The sequence below is a fragment of the Gopherus evgoodei genome, chromosome 11 (genome assembly GCF_007399415.2).
Source record: "Gopherus evgoodei ecotype Sinaloan lineage chromosome 11, rGopEvg1_v1.p, whole genome shotgun sequence".
Classification (NCBI taxonomy): Eukaryota; Metazoa; Chordata; order Testudines; family Testudinidae; genus Gopherus; species Gopherus evgoodei.
In genome coordinates, this window is record NC_044332.1 from 79,634,903 (window position 1) to 79,655,893 (window position 20,991).

Below are 20,991 nucleotides of genomic sequence, written 5' to 3' on the forward strand. Positions count from 1 at the left end.
ACACAAGGCTTTCATTGTAACAACATCCCTTGTTCCCTTTAGCTGCAGAGAGTTTTTAGAGGAAACCTCCCCTTATCTGACAGTGTCTCAGATCGACATGTTCTTCTGTACCAGATCTAGCCTGGCTACAGAGCTTCCTTATACAGAGAACAAATCATACCAAACCAGCTTGATTTCCTTCTTTGACAGGGTAACTGGTTTGGAGGATGGGGCAATGAAGGGGACATAATATACCTGGAGTTCAGCAAGGGTTTTGACACAGTCCCACATGACATTCTGAGAAATGCAGGCTGGGTGGAATTACCATTAAGTGGACATGTAATTGTTTAAACAACCACAAACAAAGCGTCACTATTAATGGACTGATGTCAGGTTGGAGGGAGGGCTCAAGTGGGGTTCCACAGGGATCTGTTCTGGATCCAGTGTTGTTTAACATGTTTATCAATGCCCTGGATGTAGGACTAGAGAGCAGACTGATCAGATTTGCACACGACACAAAGCTGGAGGGGTTGCCAACACTTTGGAGGCCAGAGCTAGAATTCAGAGGGATCTGGATAAATTGGAGAACTGGGCTAGAGACAACAACATGAAATTCCCCAAAGCCAAACGGAAGGTGCTGCACGTTGGGAAGAAAAGCCAAATGCACAAATACAGACTGGGGGAGACCTGGCTGGGCAGCAGCGCTGCTGCGAAGGAGCTGGGAGTCGTGGTGGATCACAGCCGCAGCATGGGTCAGCAATGCGATGCTGTTGCAAAAAAATCCAATGCAATTTTTGGTTATATTAAGAGAGGCAGAGCCTGCAAGTCACGGGAAGGGATAGACCTACTCCTCTGCATTGGTTAGGCCTCAGCTGGAGAACTGGGTCCAGTTTTGGTCACCGATGTATTGAAAGAATGTAGAGAAACTGGAAAGGATCCAGAGGCGAGCGACAAAGATGATCCCAGGGCTGGAATGCAGCCGTAGGAGCAAAGGCTGAAGGGACTGGGTATGCTCAGTTTGGAAAAGGGGAGATTGCGAGGAACATCACAGGGGTTTTCAGATACTTGAAAAGCTGCAATAAGAAGATGGAGAAAAGTTGGTCTCTTTTGCCACAAGGGGCAGGACAAGAGGCGATGGGTTCAAACGACAGCAGAGCAGAGTTAGAGTCAATCTCAGGAGAAACTCCCTCTCCGTAAGAGCAGTGGGACAGTGGCACAGATGCTTTGGGAGTTGTGGAAGCCCCTTCACTGGAGGTTTTCGAGAGGAGGCTGGAGCCATCTGTCTGGGATAAGTTAGACCCAACAAGTCCGGCATTGACATGGGTTAGACTAGATGACCGGTTCCCTCTAACCCTCTGGGTCTGTGGTTCTACACACCCCAGCTGTGTTCATGGTCAGCTCCTTGACTGCTCTGCCAGGTGTGGCTCAGGTCAGCTTCAATACGGTTTTACACACAGCTCCACCCCGTGGCTGAGCAGCATAACCCAGTTTTGCAAGAGAGGATGGAGGTAACTGTCATTTGGGTGGGATGGCGTGTGAGAGAGAAGTTACCTGAGCTGTGACTGTTGCTGGTGAAGTCTGAGCCTGTTTCCTAGAACACAAAACAGGACAAACACACACAAGAGGGAAGAGACAAGAACAGCAAAGGGAGAAGATGCAGCTTCGTTCTGTCTCTGGCATTGATGTTCACTTCCAACTTTCCTGCTGGAAAAAAAAAGGCGCAGCCCACAGGCTGACCAGCCACCCTGAGACCTGGCAAACTCGTACCAGCATCAGGCTGTTCAAGGCATTGCTTTCAGTGGCCTCTTTCGGATCATAGGCTCCCGGCAGTGTTGCAAAATATGCAGCTTTGGCCAGCTAAGCCAGATGCTTATTGGACAGACAGCAGAAGGAGAGGGATGGAAAAGAGAAGAAATAAGGAGGGGAAGGAAACGGACACATGGGAGGGAGGTCTCACATCCCACATGGTGTTTGGGATTCACCTGGAGCTGGGAGAGTCATCTGGGTCCTGCTCTCTGGCCTGGTCTGCTCAGGACAGCTCTCAGGACCAGGATGGCGGGGCCCCAGCAGACGGTGGGGCAGGCAGCCATCATGGTGAAACTCACTCCAGCAGCCAATTTTTCTCCCCATGGTCTCTTTGTATAAGGACCCCAAAGGGGAGCGATGGCGGAATAGCCCCGCCCTGCATTATTTTGTCCACCAGTTAGGCCTGGTATCTGACCCACCCCTTTTGGTTCATTCCTTTTCAGTCTCATGCTGATCTTGTTTACCAGGCCTGATCCTAACACAGGCCTTGAATTTGAATGATATCAGACAGCCTCATTGTCTGGGCTAATTCAGTCTTTTGCACCTTTCCCAGTCCACATGTGTTGGAGTAGGACGGTTTGTGTGACACACCAGGACTTTCACCCTCTCTTTACAGCTGCGCTCACGCTTCGGGTACCTTTGTAGGCCCGTTTATCACAACAGTGCTGGGTGTTGCCCCCAGAATCTGGACTCGGGCCAGCTCTCCCCCAGCCAGCTCTCCCCTCCGAAAGGCCACGTCGCGCGGGAGCTCTCTGCTGAGCTGCGACTCGCTATTGTACAGGTCGGAAGGCGAAGGGCGGACCTCTCTGTGGCTTCGCTGATTCCAGCAAAGTAGCAGGAATAGTGCAAAGGGAGTGGGGACCAGCCTTCCACAGCCGCTCGTGCTAACGCCTCTGCAAATGGCTTCCATGGCCAGAATGCCCCGCTTAGACCCATAGGCCCCGAGGCCGAAAGGAACCACTGTGATCACCTAAGCTGGTTCCTGTACAACCCAGGCCAGAGATCTGCCCCAACATCATTCCTAGAGCAGAGCTTTTAGAAAAACATCATGATTTAAAAATTGCCAGCCTCTGTGACAGGCAGGGGCTGTTCTCCCTTTGGGTCTCTGCTTGCCCCCTGGGATGGCACCAGAACAACTCCAGCGCTGCACACAGCAGGAAGCTGCCCCAGCTCCTGACGCAGCTGGAGTTAACCGCTGGGGCCCTCCCGCTTGCCGTCGGCTGGGGTAAGAGATTACGGACTAGGGTTCTGTCCCAGTAGAGGGCAGAGAGGCTGGTTTTCAATGCCCCTGCAGTGTCATGTTACAGTCCCCTCTCCTGGCAAGGGAGGGAGCGGGGAAAAGCAAAGGAATTCCAAATCCTGGGGAGAAATAGCCTCCAAGGGGCTGGTGTACATGGAGCAGAGGGGCCCTGCTCAGGGCACCTGCTCAGGGCCCTGCTCAGGGCACTTCTGCCAGCTGACGGAGAAGTCTGAGGCTAACCTTTGTGTGTGTCCACAGAAGAAGGCCACACGACTCCTGGGTGCAGCTACCTCCAGGCATGCCAGGACCGAGAAGCGTTTTTTATTAAGCCAAGGGGTTAGCAACTGCCCTGCCCCCACCCTCTAATGCAGGGGTCCCCAACACGGTGCCCGCGGGTGCCATGGCGCCTGCCGGGGTGTCTAAGTGCGCCCGCGTACCGGCTGGCGGACAAGCATGCGCCGAAATGCCAACAAGCTGCGTCACTGATTTTTGGCGGTATTTCAGCGGCGATGCTTCTGGAGGACGCTGCTTGTCGGTGGCGATGCCTATTGACATTGCCACTTGTCGGCGGAATTTTGGCAGATGCTCGTCCGCTGCCATGGTCCTCCATGGCTCGTCGTCTGGCACCCGCCAGACAAAAAAGGTTGGGGACCACTGCCCTAATGAGTCACAGCCACCTGCAGCAATGGCCAGAGCAAGTACAAATGGGGATTATGCCCTGCCCAGTGTGGTGAAAGCCGGGGCCCAGACACTTCCCGGCATGGCTGTGATGGCACCAACAGCACTGCAGCTACTTAGCATCAGTACACAAACTGGCTGAGGTTTGCCGGCCGACCAGGAACCTTAGAGGCCAGCGGAGACCTGCCAGGCCTGCTCTGCGGGAGCACGTCTCTCTCTGGACAGCCTCAGACAGTGCCACCCAAAGGGGGAAGCGCACAGTGACTGAAGCAGCCCAGCTGGCTGCTGGCTCCGCTTTCAGCCCCTAGTGAATCTGGCCTCGGTCCAGAGCAGACCTTTGCCCCGGCTCCAGCACCACAGGGCACGTTCTCTCCTAGAGGCAGTCGGCAGGAGCCGGGCTCTCTCCTCTCTTCTACTAACACAAACATGCAGCAGTGGAGATGGCTGGAAAGGAAACCAGAAGTCCAGAGGTGGTTGCATCTTTTTATACAGCCCCAGCTGGGGAGGAACAAGGTCTGTGCCGGGAGCGTGGGACAGAATTGCATCCTCCAGTCGGTACAAGCTTGAAATGCAGGGAGCAAAATAACCGGGTGAAACCCACGTCACTTCCGGTGCCTTTCTCAGCAGGATGCAGAGCACGTTCCTTGGGAAGGCTTCCCAGCTGTGCTCCCTCCAAGCAGGGCTCCCAGCATCAAACAGCATTGTCCCATTTGCGCCTCTCGGTCTCTCTCCATTTCCTGTCTGACTCCTCCTCCATAGCGCTGGGTTTCAGCAGCAGGCCTGTGGCTTCCCCCGGGGGAGCTGACCCCTCTTCCAAAGCGTGGCTCTCCTCCCTCCCCGGGCAGAGGAAGCAGAATGGAAAGGCCTTACACCTGGAAGGAGGGAGAAGCTTTCTCATGGCCGGGGGAAGCCCGTACACCTGGCTGGCTTCGCTCCCACACCCCTGATAAGCGTTCTGGTCCATGCTTGGTTTCCACGCTGCCAGCTCAGTGAGTAGCCCTCGTTCTTCCAGAGTCCCTGCAACCAAGGAGGAGGGACGTGGTTAGAGAACCCGCCCACAGGCAGCTGGAGGAGAACTCTGAGATCCAGCTGGCAGCTGGAGGTTGGCACTGGTAAAAATACTCACCATGTCTATGCCCTCCCTAGCCACTAAGCTATGCTCCGGTCTCCCGGGCAATGGAAGGTACTGCAGGGGCGCAAGGCACTGGCTTTACCGCTACCACCGCGGTGACAATAAATATCACCAGGGCCCTAGGAGTCTTGGTCACTGGCCACCAGCACAGTCGGGATTGCAGAAAACCCCATCCTTACGGCCGTCCCAGGCGGGGACTGTGGGGACTGGAGCCGTCAGTCTCATGGGGCTGTTGTCCTGGTGACAGTCCCCATGACTCCCTCACAGCAGTCCCACAGGGGCCTCCCTCCCACATGCACCCGCTGGCCGGATGCACAGGACTGGATTCCACGTCCCTCGGTAACTAACACCAGAATCCAGCCACAGCGACTCGCCTGGAGCCAGATTTGCTGCCCCGGCAGCAGAGAGAGATTTAAACAAGGGCGCCTGGCAATGGGTGGGGGCGTCCTCTTACCGGAGACCGTGTTCTCCAAGAAGAAGGACAAGAGGCCAGTTAAAAAGACAGGAACCGTCATCACAGAGAGGAGGAAAAGGTCCAGGCAGACCCAGCCTAGGGGGAACAACAGCAGAGTTACCCGACCACGAGCAGCACCGGCCTGCCCCCAGGCGTCTATCACGCTGAAACATTCCAGCCAAGGGCTGTGAGGGGAAGATCGGCCCATAAGCAGGTGCCAAAGAGCAAGGAGGGTTCGGAGCCCCGCTGCAGGGTTCAGAGCCCTGCCAGAGATCAACGGCTGGAGCCGAATGGCAGAGAGGGGGAGCAGCCAGCCACCGGGACTGGACTCACACAGCGCGTGGTGACCCAGAGTCCAGCGTCCTGGGGGGAACACGAGTGGGAATGTGATTCCCAGGGTCGTCAGCCCCCGGCCTGAGAGAAGGCGGCTCATACGGCACCTGTGGCCACGTATCCCGGGGCCACACTGAGCCACCGCGGCACCAGCAGCGCCATGAACATGGTGAAGCCGACGATGAAGATGTTTCTCCCCGAGTCGATGTTCGCGTACTGGAAATACGAAATCCCGGTGCCGACAGCAACGGTGTATGTCACGCAGAGCACCCCACCTGCACAGCAAGCGGAGGGGTCAGACCGGGCAGGCAGGCATGTGTGGTGGGAAGGTGGTTGTGCAAATCCTGATGGGGGGTGGGGTGGGAGAGGTGTGCGAATCCCAGGTGAGAAAACAGGCCTGCTGTTGCTTTGCTTCTGGTGGCCTGGCCTCACTTTTCCCCTTCTCCCACCCACACTCACAGGCCGATCTGTCCTCCCAGTTGTCAGGCCTGCACATGGCCCCGTCCAGAGCACACCTGTTCTGCTGTGGGGTCACCTTGCGCCAGCCTGTCAGGCCCGGGTTCAGGGTACTGTGCTGCCACTTGTCACGGGGCTCTGGGGGCTGCTCCCTGCCTGTCACCCCCTGGTTTGCACGAGGGGGGCTCTGTGCTCCCCACTGGGCTTTGGCAGCTGCGTTTGAACATGGCGTCATGAGCCACTCGGCCCCAGCCATCCCAGACCGTCAGGATCGGTGCCCAACAGGATGCAGAACCCAGCTCTAGGGGGTGGGGTTGGCTCTCGGCTGTGATCCCGACTGCAATGGGAGTTTTGCCGCAGATGTCAGCAGGGCCAGGATTTCACCCCAGCTGGCGGTTTGACTTATAGAAAGGAGCCTGCTGAGCTGTCCCTGAGGAATCGTGTGTAACGCTACCGTTTATGTAGGGCCTACACACAAAGTGTGTGAGCGCCCCCTGCTGGCTCTGCTGGAGCAGCAGGCCTTGCCCTCCCCCCAGCCCCCCGAACTTCAGGCAACAGGGGGCCCCTCTGAGTGCAGACTCCAGCACTCTGTTCTCCCTGGGGGAGGGGTTCTCCCTGGAGCCCGGTTCCGGGGGGGCTATTTACCATGAACTGCCAGTGGGATGGTGGTGAGGAGCTCTGCCAGCCGGGGGGACAAGCCCAGGAACACACATGCCAACGCACTCACTTGCACGGAGTGACGCGAGCTGGCCTGGGCACAAAGAGAGAGAACGGGGAGGTTTGGGGGGTGGGGGAGCCCCAGTAGCACCCTGCCCAAGCCTGCACCCCCCGACTGCCTCTGCCCACTCTGGCCTGCCATGCACCCCGGCCCCCTCACAGCTGGTGGGGCCTGGTGCTTGGGCTAGGGGGCATCTGTCTGCCTCAGCGCTCCATACTCTGGCCTGAACCCCCCATTTCTGGGGCAGACCGGGGGCCCCAGTCAGCCCAGACTGTCCCACAAGGCGGCCTCCAGCACCCCTATGTCCTACGCATGGCCAGCATGCAGTGCATGCTGGGAGCCATTGTCACCCTGGGCTGCACCTCTGTGACAAGCAGGGCAGCAGGGATCTGCTCTGTGCCGTGCCCCTGGGCTCCCACCACACTGCCAGCGCAGGTGGGCAGAGCCTGGGTGTCTGCTGGGTCAAGACGTTATCCCTCTGCCAGTGCTCTGGGGCCTCCTGAATTCCCGGCACCCTGCCCTGCCTGCCCAGACCACCTTGCTCACATGGCACAGCCTGCGGGAGAGTTGCCTTCCAGTGTCAGCAGCTGCCCCTTGAAGGGTCTCCCTTCGTACCCCAGTGCCATCCCATGGGCGCCAGGGGCACTGCTGGCTGGCAGAGCACTTCCACCAGGCCTGCCTTACCCCCGCACAGAGAGAACCTTGCCCTCTGCCCCTTTACAAGAACCATTTCTAACGAGCTGCCAGTAGCGCCGCAGGGGGCATCCACGCCACCAGAGCCATCTGATCCAGGCCCTCACTGGCATGAGATGAGCCCCGGGATGGCCCCTGGTGGAGGCACATGCCCAGCTTGGGCGTGGACAGGACCCGCCTGCATGGAGGAGGCGACACGGCCCATAGCTGGGCAGCCTCCGTTATGCCCCCTGCAACCCCTTTACCCGCTGCCCCACAAGCTGGCCAGACCGGTGCACCACAGTGCAGTGGCAGCTCTGGGTTGGCCTGGCACGCCCACAGGCCCCCCACCCAAGTCACCCGCCGTACCTGGGTGAGGCTGTTGGTGCAGGCGTTGGGGATGCTGGAAGCTGTGCCACTCACGCCCCCCAGCGCCCCCAAAAGGAGGCTGCCCAGCCCTTCCGTGCAGAGCCCGCGGTTGCAGGCATGCCGAGGAAGGGCGGGGGCCCGCAGTGCTCGCGGGCACAGCAGGTAGCAGCCCACAGAGTTCATGCTGGAGGTGATGCCCATGGCGACGCCCACACCCAGAGCCCGGGAGCTGAGGGACGGCCATTCCCGCTCACCTAGAAGGGAGGGAGGTAGAGATGGTCACTGGCGAACAGGGGCCACGGGCAGAGGGTGGACAGCAGGGCCAGTCCTGTCCCCCATCCTACCTGGGTAGGGGACTTGGAGCCAAGGGGAGCGGAGGGTGCCATTGGCTGTGGGCAGCTGCCATGTGGCAGGGCCCAGCAGGTCCCAGCGGACGTGAAGGTGGCTCAGGATTCCCCAGACAATCCAGGCACAGCAAAGCGGCAGCAGCACCTGCAGAGGCAGCGAAGGGAGCCTAAGACGGGCCCATGAAAGCCCTCACTCAGTCCCCGTCCTGAGGGCACACACCCCAACCCCTCCAGAGTACCCACCAATGTGAGCCACAGGCTAGAAACCCGGTCCAGCCAATGCGGCTGCCCCAGCCAGGCCAGTGCCACTCCCCGGAGCAGGGCCCCCACCCTGCAACGTACCATTGCCACCAGGTGCTTTGATCTGCTTGTGGGGCAAGGGGGCAGACCCATCAGCATCAAGTCAGTGGAGCTGTCCTGACAGAGGGTCTGGCCCAGGGAGAGGAATGGGACACCAGCACTGGCAGATTGGGTCAGCCCCCAGCTCCAGCTCCCCCAGTCTCCTGCCTGGGGCAGCGCCCAGCATCACCGCAGAGGAAGGTGGAAGAGCCCTGCAGCAGCAGATGGGGATAAGCATAAAATAATAGAACCACAGGACTGGAAGGGACCTCGTGAGGTCTCTAGTCCAGTCCCCTGCACTCAGGGCAGGACTACGTAGTATCTAGCCCATCCCTGACAGGTGTGTGTCTAACCTGCTCTTAACAATCCCCAGAGACGGAGATTCCACAACCTCCCTGGGCCATTTATTCCAGTGCTTAACCACCCTGACAGGACGTGTTTCCTAATGTCCAACCTAAACCGCCCTTGCTGCAGTTTAAGCCCATTGCTTCTTGTCCTGTCCTCAGAGGTTAAGAAGAACAATTCTTCTCCCTCCTTCTTGTAACAACCTTTTATGGACTTGAAAACTGTTCTCTGGTCCCCTCTCAGGCTTCTCTTCTCCGGAGAGAAGAGAACAAACCTAGTTATTTCAATCTTCCCTCATAGCTCATGTTTTCTAGACCTTTCATCATTTTTGTTGCTCTTCCCTTCTCTATCTCCCCCATATATCACCCTCCCAGTCTGTGACAGTTAGAGATCCGCTCAAGCCCTGATGCAGGAGGGGTGATAGCCCTGCCCGAATTTCTGTTATAATTCATTAGAACAACTCTGGAGGGTCCTGTTATCCAGAGAAATGTCCAGCCTCTTTCTGAATCGTGACTTCCTGTGGCAGTGAATTCCACAGGCTAATCACACATTGTGTGAAAACGTGTTTTCTTTTGGATCTCCCACCTGTCGTTCTTGTCCAGCAGCCCATTGTTCTTGTTCCGTGAGCCAGGAGAAGAGACACTCCTCACCTCCCTTCACTCCACAAGGCAGTGTTGTATAGACACTGATCACATCCCCAGTCTTTGCACTCTCCCAGGTCGATGATGGCTCTCGTTCCTGTCCTCTGAGCCCGTCCAGTTCTGCTCTGTCCTTTCTTTCAACTGACCAGAGGTCTGCTCGCACTGTCTAGACAGGCCCAGCTCCCTCCCCGAGCAGGTACAGCCCCGGGAGAGCCCGGACGGTGCACCGACGTTGACATCCCCCCTCCATGTGCATTACTTGGCCTTTGTCGATACGAATTCCCCTAGCGCAGCCCATTGCCTGGTGGGGCTGTGTCTCCCCGATGCCCCTCACAGTCCCCTTTGGTGCCGACTAACCCAAATCCCCTGGGTCTAGGTCAGTCACAAAGAAGAGGGTGAAATGCTCAAGTCGCTGAGGGGACCAGTGCCCAGGCAGGCTGCCTGGGGCCAGCAGGGAACGAAAGTGCCGCGCGCAGCACGGGGCCTCATACCGAAAACATGCGCAAGGCTGGGATGCTCGTCTCCACGAAGATGCCCTTGGCCCGGGTCCATGTGCAAAGGGGCAGGCGGCAGGACCCCAAGTGCTGGGAGAACAGGATGGCGAGGAGCACGAGCCTAGGAGAGACGGAGCCCGGGTCACGGCATGGCTAATGCAGGGCAGGGAGTATGATGAACTAGGAATGTTCTTAATGTTTTCTCTGAATACTGTGTTGGTGCCTCAGTGTCCCCATGGCAGTTCTTAAGTATCTGGCAGAGCAAAGGGCCAGTGCACCTAAATGCCTGACACTCTGTCTCCTAGTAACTGATGGCCTGGGCCCCTCCCCTGCAAAGGTGCCAGCTGAAGGTGTTGGAGACAAAGAGATCAGGTGACCTCCTGGCCCGGGAAAGGGGCTGAGCAGAGAGGAGGGGCTGGCGGGGGGGTGGTTAGTCTGGAGCTGGCTGGGGTCGAGGAGTGAAGTGCAGACATGGGGGATCTGGCTCACTGCCCCCCAGAATGGACCCGGCTGAGGGGTCCCATTCTCTGTACCTACAAGCTCTGTTTTAGACCCTGTTTCTGTCATCGAATAAACCTCTGTTTTACTGGCTGGCTGAGAGTCACGTCTGACTGCAAAGTGGGGGTGCAGGACCCTGTGGCTCCCCCAGGACCCCGCTGGGGCGGGCTCGCTGTGGGAAGCGCACGGAGGGGCAGAGGATGCTGAATGCTCCAAGGAGAGACCCAGGAGGTGAAGTCGTGTGAGCTTCTTGCCCTGCAGACAAGTCTGCTCCGAGGGAGAGGAGGCTCCCCAAAGTCCTGCCTGGCTCTGTGGGGAGCAGTTCCAGAGCATCGCCCGGGGACCCCGTGACAGAGAGCACTCAGGCCCCAGCTCAGGTGGATCACCCCTGCTGGCAGGCTGCACCCCGGGCAGCTCCCACAGTGCCCCCTGCTGGGAGAGGGTGGGAATCAGAGCACTCACATTAGTGCCTTCTGCTGGGAATGCAGTAGCGGGGAGTTCCCCTGACACCACTCCCCACAGCACCCTCCATTGGGAGAGACTGGCCAGAACCCCAGTGTGGGTGTGGCCAGGTGGCTCCACAGGCCGCCCCAGCGGCAGGACCCCAGACTCACGTACAGCAGGGCGACCCCCCAGCTGGCCGAGCAGAAATGGGCTGCCTCTTTGTAGGCAGACAGTCCGATGATGGAGAGGCTGGGGGCCAGGACCATGGGCCCGCAGCGCTGGGCTACCCATCCCCCCACGCCAGACACCCCCAGGGCCAGCTGCACCAGCCCCGAGATCACCACGGCTCCAGAGACCTGCGGAGAACAAGGGATGAGAAGACAGTGATGGCGGCCCCATGGCCTCCCCCAGCTAGAGCCCCAGCCCCTCCCAGAGCGACTCAGCTACTCACTGGGTCCATCTGCTCCCTATTGCTCCTGGGACCTGACGTCTGCAAACCCCCCAACCCTCATGCACCCCGTATCCCACCCCTACACACACACACACACACACACACACACACACCACCGATCCACCCTCCCATGCACCCAGCATCCCACCCCTACACATACACACACCCCACCACCCCACCCTCCCATGCACCCAGCATCCCACCCCTACACATGCACACACACCCCCCACTGCCCCACCCTCCCATGCATCCCGTATCCCACCCTACACATACACACACACACACCACCGCCCCACCCTCCCATGCACCCAGCATCCCACCCCTACACACACACACACACACACACACACACACACACACACACACACACACACACACACACACACACACACCACCGCCCCATCCTCCCATGCACCCAGCATCCCACCCCTACACACACACACACACCCCATCACCCCATCCTCCCAAACATCCCGTATCTCACCCCTACACATACACACACACACCCCACCGCCCCACCCTCCCATGCACCCCGTATCCCACCCCTACACATACACACACACACCCCACCGCCCCACCCTCCCATGCACCCAGCATCCCACCCCTACACACACACACACACACACCCCACCGCCCCATCCTCCCATGCACCCCGTATCCCACCCCTACACATACACACACACACCCCACCGCCCCACCCTCCCATGCACCCCGTATCCCACCCTACACATACACACACACACACCACCGCCCCATCCTCCCATGCACCCAGCATCCCACCCCTACACACACACACCCAACCACCCCACCCTCCCATGCACCTAAACCCCCATGCGCCCTGCATCCCACCCCTACACACACACACACACACACACCCCACTGCCCCACCCTCCCATCCACCCAGCATCCCACCCCTACTCACGCACACCCCACCGCCCCACCCTCCCATGCACCCCACCCCCATGCACTCCACATCCCACGCCTACACACACACACACACACCACTGCCCCACTCTCCCATGCACCTGAACTCCCGTGCACCCCACATCCCACCCCCACATCCCCCACACCCCATGCACCCTGCATCCCACCCCTAAACACCCCCCACCCTCCCATGCATCCAAACCCCCATGCACCCCACATCCCACCCCTACACATGCCCCCCACCCCTATGCACCCCGCATCCCATGCACCCCGCATCCCACCCCTACCACCACACCCCCACTGCCCCACCCTCCCACACACCCTCATCCCACTCCTGCACCCCCCCACACCCTACCCCTACACCCCCCCCCACACCCCACTCCTCTACATGCTCCCCAGGGCTGGGATAGCAGAGGCACCAACCTCTCTGAGTGACTGATTCCAGCTCTCGGGGGCGGCACAGTCCTGACCAGCACACTCAGCAGGCACGTCTGTACCTGGAAGGGAAGGACGGACAGACATGACTGGGCAGCCATCGGGACTGAGCAGTACCTGGAGGGGGAAGGGACCCCAGTTACTAGGAGGAGCCAGGTAACAGGAATGGGGCATTTAACATCTGGGAGCAGGGGGACTTTTCACTTTCAGAAGGGGAACAACCCAAATTCAGAGGAGCTGTCACAAGGGTGAAATGCCCACAACAGAGGCTTAGATGAAATGCAGACCCCAAAACAGAGAAGCTTGTAAGAGGACCAGAAGACACCCCCGCCCCCCATGGCTAAACAGAAGAGCAATGGATGCTGGGAGAGGCAGAAGAGCACCCTTTAAAATCTGGACATCAGATCCTAGTGAGGACACTAGGCTGGGGCACAAACTCTGCCCAGTTCCGTGCAAAGGCAGAATGAGGCAGGGCAAGAGAGAATCTGAGAAGCAACTTGCTGAAGGCGCAAAAACGAACAGTAAGAATTTGAAGTGTAACAGGAGCAGGAAGCTGGCCAAGCAGGCAACAGGGGCACTTCACCACCAACGTGTTAACGGAGCCCTCCGGGAAGACCAGGGTGTTGCAGAGAAGCTAAATGAATTCTTTGTGTCAGTCTTCACTGCAGAGGACGTGGGGGAGACCCCCACATCAGAGCTGTCCTGTTTGGGAAACAAATCTGAAGCACTGTCCCCAGGGCCGGCTCTAGCCATTTCGCTGTCCCAAGCACGGCGGCACGCTGCTGGGGGTGCTCTGCCACTCGCCCGTCCCGCGGCTCCAGTGGACCTCCCACAGGCGTGCCTGCGGATGCTCCACCGGAGCCGCGGGACCAGCGGACCCTCCGCAGGGACATCTGTGGGACGTCCACTGGAGCCGCCTGCTGCCCTCCCGGCAAGCGGCAGAGCACCCCCCGTGGCGTGCCGCCCCAAGCACATACTTGGTGCGCTGGGGCCTGGAGCCGGCCCTGACTGTCCCACAGTGATGTGTTAGAGGAGGGTTTGGAACAAATTGATAAACAGCAGTAAGTCACCAGGCCCAGATGGTATCACCCAAGAGTTCTGAAGAACCTCAACTATCAAACTGCAGAACTGTTAACAGCGGTGTGGAACCGATCACCAAAACAAGCCTCTGGACCAGATGTCTGGAGCACAGCTAATGTGCCCTGCCTCACCACCCTGCTAGAATCGTTTGAGGGGTCAACAAGCAGGTGGACAAGGGGGCTACAGTGTACTTGGATTTCCAGAAAGCCTTGACAAGTCAGCTTGTCTAACCACTGCCAAGATTCACCATGGATAAGACTGCAGGTTTGTCCATGACCTCTGCTGGGGCTGGTGCGCCTGGCCTGGGGGCAGCTCAGGCAGCCCCTGCGCCAGTCACACCAGCCACTGGTAGGGCAGTCTCGGGCCACTGTGCCCTTCCCCCCAGCAGCAGCAGAGTTAGGGTTGGGGGCAAGGGGTTGGGGCACAGGACAGGGGTGAGGCGAGCTCTGGGTGGCGCTTACCCTGGGGGTATCCCCGGAATCGGGGACATCCCCCTCCCTTAGCTCCTAGGCGGGGGCGTGGCCAGGCAATTCTGTGCACTGCCTCTGCCTGCAGGCACCGCCCCCGCAACTCCCATTGGCCGTGGTTCCCAGCCAATGGGAGCTGCAGAGCCAGCACTCTGGGTGGAGGCAGCCCACAGAGTTGCCCAGCCATGCCTCTGCCAGAGCCCACCTCACCCCATTTTATGCCCCAACCCCCTACCCCCTCCCACACCCTAACTCTGCTGCTGCTGGGGGGATGGAGACACAGAGCCAGGTAGGGAGCCTGCTGGCCTCGCCAAACACCCCCCCCCCAGCACCAGCAGGGGTCCCAGGCCGTGTGCTGCTACCCACCCCCCCTCCAGAACCCACGGTGCCCCTAGGAAGCCCCCCTCACCCAAGTTTTAGTCAGGGGTATATATTAAAAGTCAAGGACAGGTCACGGGCCATAAATGTCTGTTTACTGCCCATGACCTGTCCGTGACTTTTACTAAAAATACCAGTGACTAAAATTTAGCCTTGGCCGTGGAGAGTTCTCTGAGAACGTCAGCTCAATGCACAGCAGTGGTCAAAAAAGCTAACAGCATGCTAGGAAGCATTAGGAAAGGGATAGAAAATAAGTCAAAAATATCACAATGCTGCTATACAAACTCCTAGTACACCCACACCTTGAATCCAGTGAGCAATTCTGGTCAGCCCATTTCAGTGGAACTGGAAAAGGGTCAGAGCAGGGCACCAAAGATGATAGAACCAGAGACCCATAGGGTTTGAAGGGACCCCACAAGTCAGCTTGTCTAACCACTGCCAAGATGCAGGATTTGTTGGGTCTAACCCAGCCACGACATTGTCAAGGGGATGGAACAGCTTCCATACAAGGAGAGATTATAAAGATTGGGACTGTTCAGCTTGGAAAAGAGATCACTGAGAGGGGGTATGACAGAAGCCTATAAAGTCAGGACAGGTGCGGAGAGAGTGAATTGGGAAGTGTTATTTACCCCTTGTGATGTTATTGATATAATCTGGGACCATATAGAACATGGCTGCAACCAAGGTCCTGTAGTGGCACCAAATCTTATGTAAAGGGGGTCATATAAGGTGTCTAAGACCAGGTTATGGGTTGCTGGTTATGATTATGCTGTCTGTGTGCATGTGTCATTTTTGTAGTTGAAGTTATGAATATTGGCTCTAGACTGTCTGTATTTCACACTTGTGCTGTGCTTCTGGGTGACATCCCAGACAAGTTGGGGTTAGCTCTGCCTGGCCTGCTTGATGGCCCATTAAGGACCATCAGCTACACAACTGACCCACGGAGAGAAGGCAGATACACCTTGTAACTCAGCAAAGTGCAGGGACTTGCCCATGGGACTCCAGACTCCATTTTGCTGTAATTTTCCACAGTAAGAACAAAGTGTTCTTACACCTGGAAGAGCCTATATAAGGCGGATGCCTCATCTCCATCTTGTCTTCAATCCTGCTTCCTACCTCTGGAGGGACTTTGCTACAAACTGAAGCTCTGCACAAAGGATTGTTGACCCATCCCAGAGGGGGATGTTCCAGAGACTTGATTTGAACCTGCAGTTTACTCCATCACTGCTACAAGCCTGAACTAAGAACTTTGCCATCACTGTATGTAATTGATTCCATTTAACCAATTCTAGCTCTCCTCTCTACCTTTTTCCTTTTATGAATAAACCTTTAGATTTTAGATTCTAAGGGATTGCCAACGGGATTGCCAACAGCGTGATTTGTGGGTAAGATCTCATGCGTATATTGACCTGGGTCTGGGGCTTGGTCCTTTGGGATCGAGAGAACCGTTTTCTTTTACTGGGGTGTTGGTTTTCATAACCATTCATCCCCAGGACGAGTGGCACTGGTGGTGATACAAGGAGACTGGAGTGTCTAAGGAAATTGCTTGTGTGACTTCTGGTTAGCCAGTGGGGTGAGACCTAAGTCCTCTTTGTCTGGCTGGCTTGGTTGACTTAGATGTGGAAAAACCCCAGCCTTGGGCTGTAACTGCACCGTTTAAGCAATTGGTCCTGAATTGGCACCTCAGTTGGATCCCGCCAGAACCGCATTGTCACACCTCCTTCACATAACACAAGAACCAGGGGTCAGCCAATGAAATTAATAGGCAGCAGGTTTAATGCAAACAAGAGGAAGTATTTCTTCACACAATGCACAGATAACCTGTGGAACTCCTTGCCAGGGGAATTTGTGAAAGCCAAGACTACAGACTCTCCCCGAGTTACATAAACCCGATGTACGCAAATCTGAGCTTACAGAAAATGTTCCAGAACTAGAAATAGGAAGTTGGGGTTGGGGGTTTTTTGCATAATGGTCAGAGATATGTCTCCAACTTACAAGAAATCTGAGTTACGCAAGGCGTTCCAGAACAGAACACTTGCGTAAGTCAGGGAGCGTCTGTATAGCTGGGTTCCAGACAGAACTAGAGAAGTTCCTGGAGAATAGGTCCAACAACGGCAATTAGCCAGGATGGCCAGGGATGCCACCCCCTGCTCTGGGGGTCCTTAAACCTCTGACTGTTAGGAGCTGGGACTGGACGACAGGGAATGGGTAACTTGGTGATTGCCCTGCTCTGTTCATGCCCTCTGAAGCTCTTGGCACTGGCCACTACAGGAAGACAGGACCCTGGACTGGACAGACAAACGGCCTGACCCAGTGTGGCCATTCTTACATTCTTAAGGCTGGGTTTGAAGCTGCTTTTGGTCCTGAAATGTCAGCCATGAAAGCCCCATGCTGGGGCAGAAGCAGAGAGATGTCAGACTCTTTGCACTGCCAGGCTGGGGTAGTGGCAGCACATCAGTGGGTGCTCCGGGGCCATGAGCCAGATGCCCTGCCCTGCCCTGCCCTGATATGTGCCCTGCTCAGTTGCCATGCCAAGGAGTGGGTGCGAGGAGATGCCACCTGGGTGGGGGGGTCATAACACCGAGTGGATGTGTCCCCAGCAAAGGAAGGAACAAGAAAGAGCCGTGACTAGGAACACAGTCCCCAGCCCCTCCCTATCCCCTGGTCCCCTGCTTCTCCTTCCCTGAACACAGCAGGCCCTGGTCACTCAGGACCAGAGGGACCTTGACCCGGCAGCCTGAGGCTGGCACCTGGAGCAAGACAAGCCAGCCTGGGAGTAAGAGGCAGCCTGTGGGGGAGGGTGATGGACCATCAGGGTAGCGTCCCTGGGCTGGAGGCAGGACTTGCGGGTGACGGGCTCTGGCAAGTTACAAAACGTGTATGCCTTACACCCCTGCCTCTACGAGAGCAGAGTTCAGTCATTCCCCTCCGGGGGGAGGCGCAGAGCACTGGGCTGCCCATCGGGCAAGGCCTGGCTCCCGTGCTCCCACATCCCCCCTGGGCCAGGCCTGGCTCCCGTGCTCCCACATCCCCCCTGGGCCAGGCCTGGCTCCCACATCCCCCCTGGGCCAGGCCCGGCTCCGACATCCCTGCCTGGGCCAGGCCTGGCTCCCACGCTCCCACGTCCCCCCTGGGCCAGGCCTGGCTCCCACATCCCTGCCTGGTGCTCCCACGCTCCCACGTGTCCCCCGGGCCAGGCCTGGCTCCCGCACTCCGACATCTCTGCCTGGGCCAGGCCTGGGTCCCGCGCTCCCTCATCCCCCCTGGGCCAGGCCTGGCTCCTGTGCTCCCACATCCCCACCTCGGCCAGGCCTGGCTCCCATATCCCTGCCTGGGCCAGGCCCAGCTCCCACATCCCCCCTGGGCCAGGCTTGGCTCCCACGTCCCTGCCTGGACCAGGCCTGGCTCCCATATCCCTGCCTGGGCCATGCCCAGCTCCCACATCCCCCCTGGGCCAGGCTTGGCTCCCACGTCCCTGCCTGGACCAGGCCTGGCTCCCATATCCCTGCCTGGGCCAGGCCCAGCTCCCACATCCCCCCTGGGCCAGGCTTGGCTCCCACGTCCCTGCCTGGACCAGGCCTGGCTCCCACATCCCTGCCTGAGCCAGTCCAGGCTCCCATGTCCCCCTGTGCCAGGCCCACCTCCCAGATCCCTGCCTGGGCCAGGCCTGGCTCCCGCGCTCCCACATCCCCGCCTGGGCCAGGCCCGGCTCCCACGTGGCCAGGTCCCCGCTGGGCCAGGCCGATAACTGGGGGCTCCGCTCACCATTCCTGGCTGTGTGGGGCGTGTGGCGGCTCAGCACCATGGCGGGGACCAGGAACTCGAATGATGGTGCTTGAACCAAAGGCAACCTGCCAGGAACAGCAAAGCCAGATCAGCTGGGACGTTGGGAGGGGGCTCCCCCCACCGCCCACGGCAGGATCCAGAGGCGGGGAGCAGGAGCAGGGAGAGAAACCCACTTGGCCCAGGTGCAGGCTCCCATCTCCGCGGGTGCCTGGGTTCAGGGAGAGGTGGGTGCCACCTCCTGCCCACCCCAAACCCACAGGAGTCCCCAGGGCCCTTCATTCACCTGCTACCCAGGCTGGTCTGCAGCGCTGTAGAGACCCCACAGGCAAAGAGGCTCCGGGCCAGCAGCTCGTTCCAGTTGCGGTTCTGGTCCCGGACTGGGGGCGCTGGGAGCAGGAGCAGGTGGAAGATGCAGAGGAGAGAGGCCTGGACAGCCAGGTGCTAGAGAGAGTGAGGCCAGGGGGGTCGGGTCACAGCAGGCACTGGCTCGTGCCACTGTGCAGCATAGGGCGCCCCATAGCTCTGCCCCCTGCCCTGTGGCTCTGACCCCTGTCCCGCTGCTCTGACCCCTGCCCCCAGGCTTTGCCCACGGCCCTGCAGCTCTGCTCCCCCCAGTCCCAACCCGCAGTCCCCTGTCACCCCTGCCCTGGGCTCTCTCCCCCAGCTCTGCCGGTGCCCCTCACTCCTGACCCACAGCCCCTGCTAGCCCAGCCCTGGGCTCCCCCCTGCCATAGCTGTGCCAGTGCCCCTTAATCCCAACTGGCTCCTTCAGCCCTGTGCTGCCCAGCACACCTAGCCTCTTTAACACTCCCAGCAGCAGCAGCTAGAGTCTCAACAGTCCGATTTTGTAGAAACAGAGGCTGTAACATAATCTGCCCAAGAGCCAGCTCGGAGCTAGAGCAGCCGGCAAAGACCCAGCCCTGCTCGGTTGGCGACACCCTGGGAGACCCACAGCGCCTCACATAGGGCCAGGCCCCATTGGACTGAAAATCTGGCCAGCCTCTCTCTGTGCCTCAGTTTCCCCACACACAATAGGGGTGAGGGGCCATGCCCCAGGGAATGGGGTGGGGGTGGGGTTCCTGGAACAGGGTGAGCTGCCCAGCTGCAGGTGGTCGGACTGCAGGAGGCTTCAGTGAATGGCTGGGGGAACAGGTACCGCAGAGCTGGGGCCTGCTCATGTCAGGCTGGTGCCAGGGCTGGGCTGGGCTGGGGGGACCAGCCAGCCCCGTCTCATTCCTTGCAGGTGCAGCCGTCGGCCAGGGAGGGGCTGTGCCCTGTGGGGCTGGATGGTCCCTGGGACTCTTGGCACCACAGCGGAGGCCTGTGGGGAGCTCTGTCTTGACCACATCCTTCCCCAAGCGCCGATGGGGTTCCCAGCACCATGCTGACTCCTGCCCTGCTGAGCAGCAGGAAGTGCCGGGCCAGACCCGGCTCCCATTCCCTAACAGCTGCCCCACCTCCCTCCACGGGCAGAAAACCAGCTCCAGAGTTGCTCCCAGTCAAGCCCGGCTCCTCACCCCTCCTGGGGATTTCCCTTAGATACTGCAGGGTCCGGGTGTCGTGCCATGGTGCCCGTGCTCCCCCGCCCTCGATACTCTCGGAGGTGCAGGGACCGCCCCGCCAGGCACAGCCACATCCCAGCCCCCGCCCACCCCGGGCCCAGGGGTGTCAGGGCTTGTCCCTCGCCCCATCCCTGCCAGTGCCTGCGGCATCTCTCACCTGCAGGGCAAAGCAGCAGCTCAGGCCCCAGGGTGGTGTCTTCAGCAGGGAGTAGGAGGCGCGCACAGGGCTCCGGGAGGCAGGGCTCGTGCAGCTGCCCCCATTCATGCTGCCCCGTCCCTATGCTCCCTGCTTCCGTGTGGCACAGGGCATGGCAGCTGGGGGGAGGCCAGAGCAAGGCTGGGAGTTCAGGCTGAGTGGAGGTGACCTTTGCCCGAGCCCCCGGCCAGTTAGCCATTAACCCGACTGCAAGGAACTGCTCCCTACCCCCTTCCCCCTCTCCCAGACTTGGTGCTGTGACCTCTAGGCAATGCCATGGTACCAGCGCTCGGGCCACGCGCAGGGTACACGAGCCCCAGCCCTTGGTCCCATCCACACTCGCTCGCCCAGCGCCTGTGCAGGGGAGTTCTGGGCGCAGCCGGTAGCAGGAATCACCCATCCCTGTGCCAGGCTGGGGGACGGGCTCCTCAGGGCTCTCTGCCCCCCTTGGCTGAGGACCCTCCCAGCTGTCTGGAGCCAAATGCCCCCCAGGCAGTGGCAGAGCCCAGCCGCCAGGCCTTGGTGCTCCCACCCACAGCCCGGGTGCCCCCAGCAGCAGCCCAGCTAAGGAGGGGCCGGGCAGGGCCGCTCAGCGCAGCCTCAGAAGAAGAGACTGGGAGAAAAGCTGGCCAGAAGCCAACGCCTCGATTGGACGGCGGTGAAGGAGTGAGCTGTCCCAGCCTGGCTACCCACTGAGACGTCCTTGGGCCTCTGCTGTCTGGATCCCGAGAGTGTGGGAGCAGGCTGGGCCGAGGGACCCACACGAC

At 59.2% G+C, this 20,991-nt stretch overlaps 1 protein-coding gene across 1 annotated transcript; it reads right to left on the reverse strand.

The window, feature by feature from the left end:
- Positions 1-4,267: 4,267 nt before the first annotated feature.
- On the reverse strand, positions 4,268-20,293 carry SLC23A3 (solute carrier family 23 member 3). Its single transcript, XM_030579354.1, has 12 exons — positions 20,186-20,293; positions 18,750-18,907; positions 18,446-18,531; positions 12,744-12,817; positions 11,120-11,301; positions 10,001-10,124; positions 8,182-8,329; positions 7,838-8,091; positions 6,724-6,829; positions 5,730-5,897; positions 5,290-5,385; positions 4,268-4,720 (listed from the first exon to the last, which is right to left on the reverse strand). The coding sequence occupies exons 1-12, from the start codon at positions 20,291-20,293 to the stop codon at positions 4,395-4,397; spliced, it is 1,830 nt and encodes a 609-aa protein (XP_030435214.1). The 3' UTR covers positions 4,268-4,394.
- Positions 20,294-20,991: the final 698 nt, after the last annotated feature.

Bases quoted from the DNA above. Each gene is read 5' to 3' on its own strand.
- SLC23A3 (XM_030579354.1), bottom strand. From the start codon at position 20,293: ATGAATGGGGGCAGCTGCACGAGCCCTGCCTCCCGGAGCCCTGTGCGC. The intron at 10,125-11,119 runs GTACGTGAGTCT...CGTCTCTCCTAG, and splicing joins AGCTGGGGGGTCGCCCTGCT to GCTCGTGCTCCTCGCCATCC. The intron at 4,721-5,289 runs GTAAGAGGACGC...CCTTGGTTGCAG, and splicing joins CTTGGAGAACACGGTCTCCG to GGACTCTGGAAGAACGAGGG.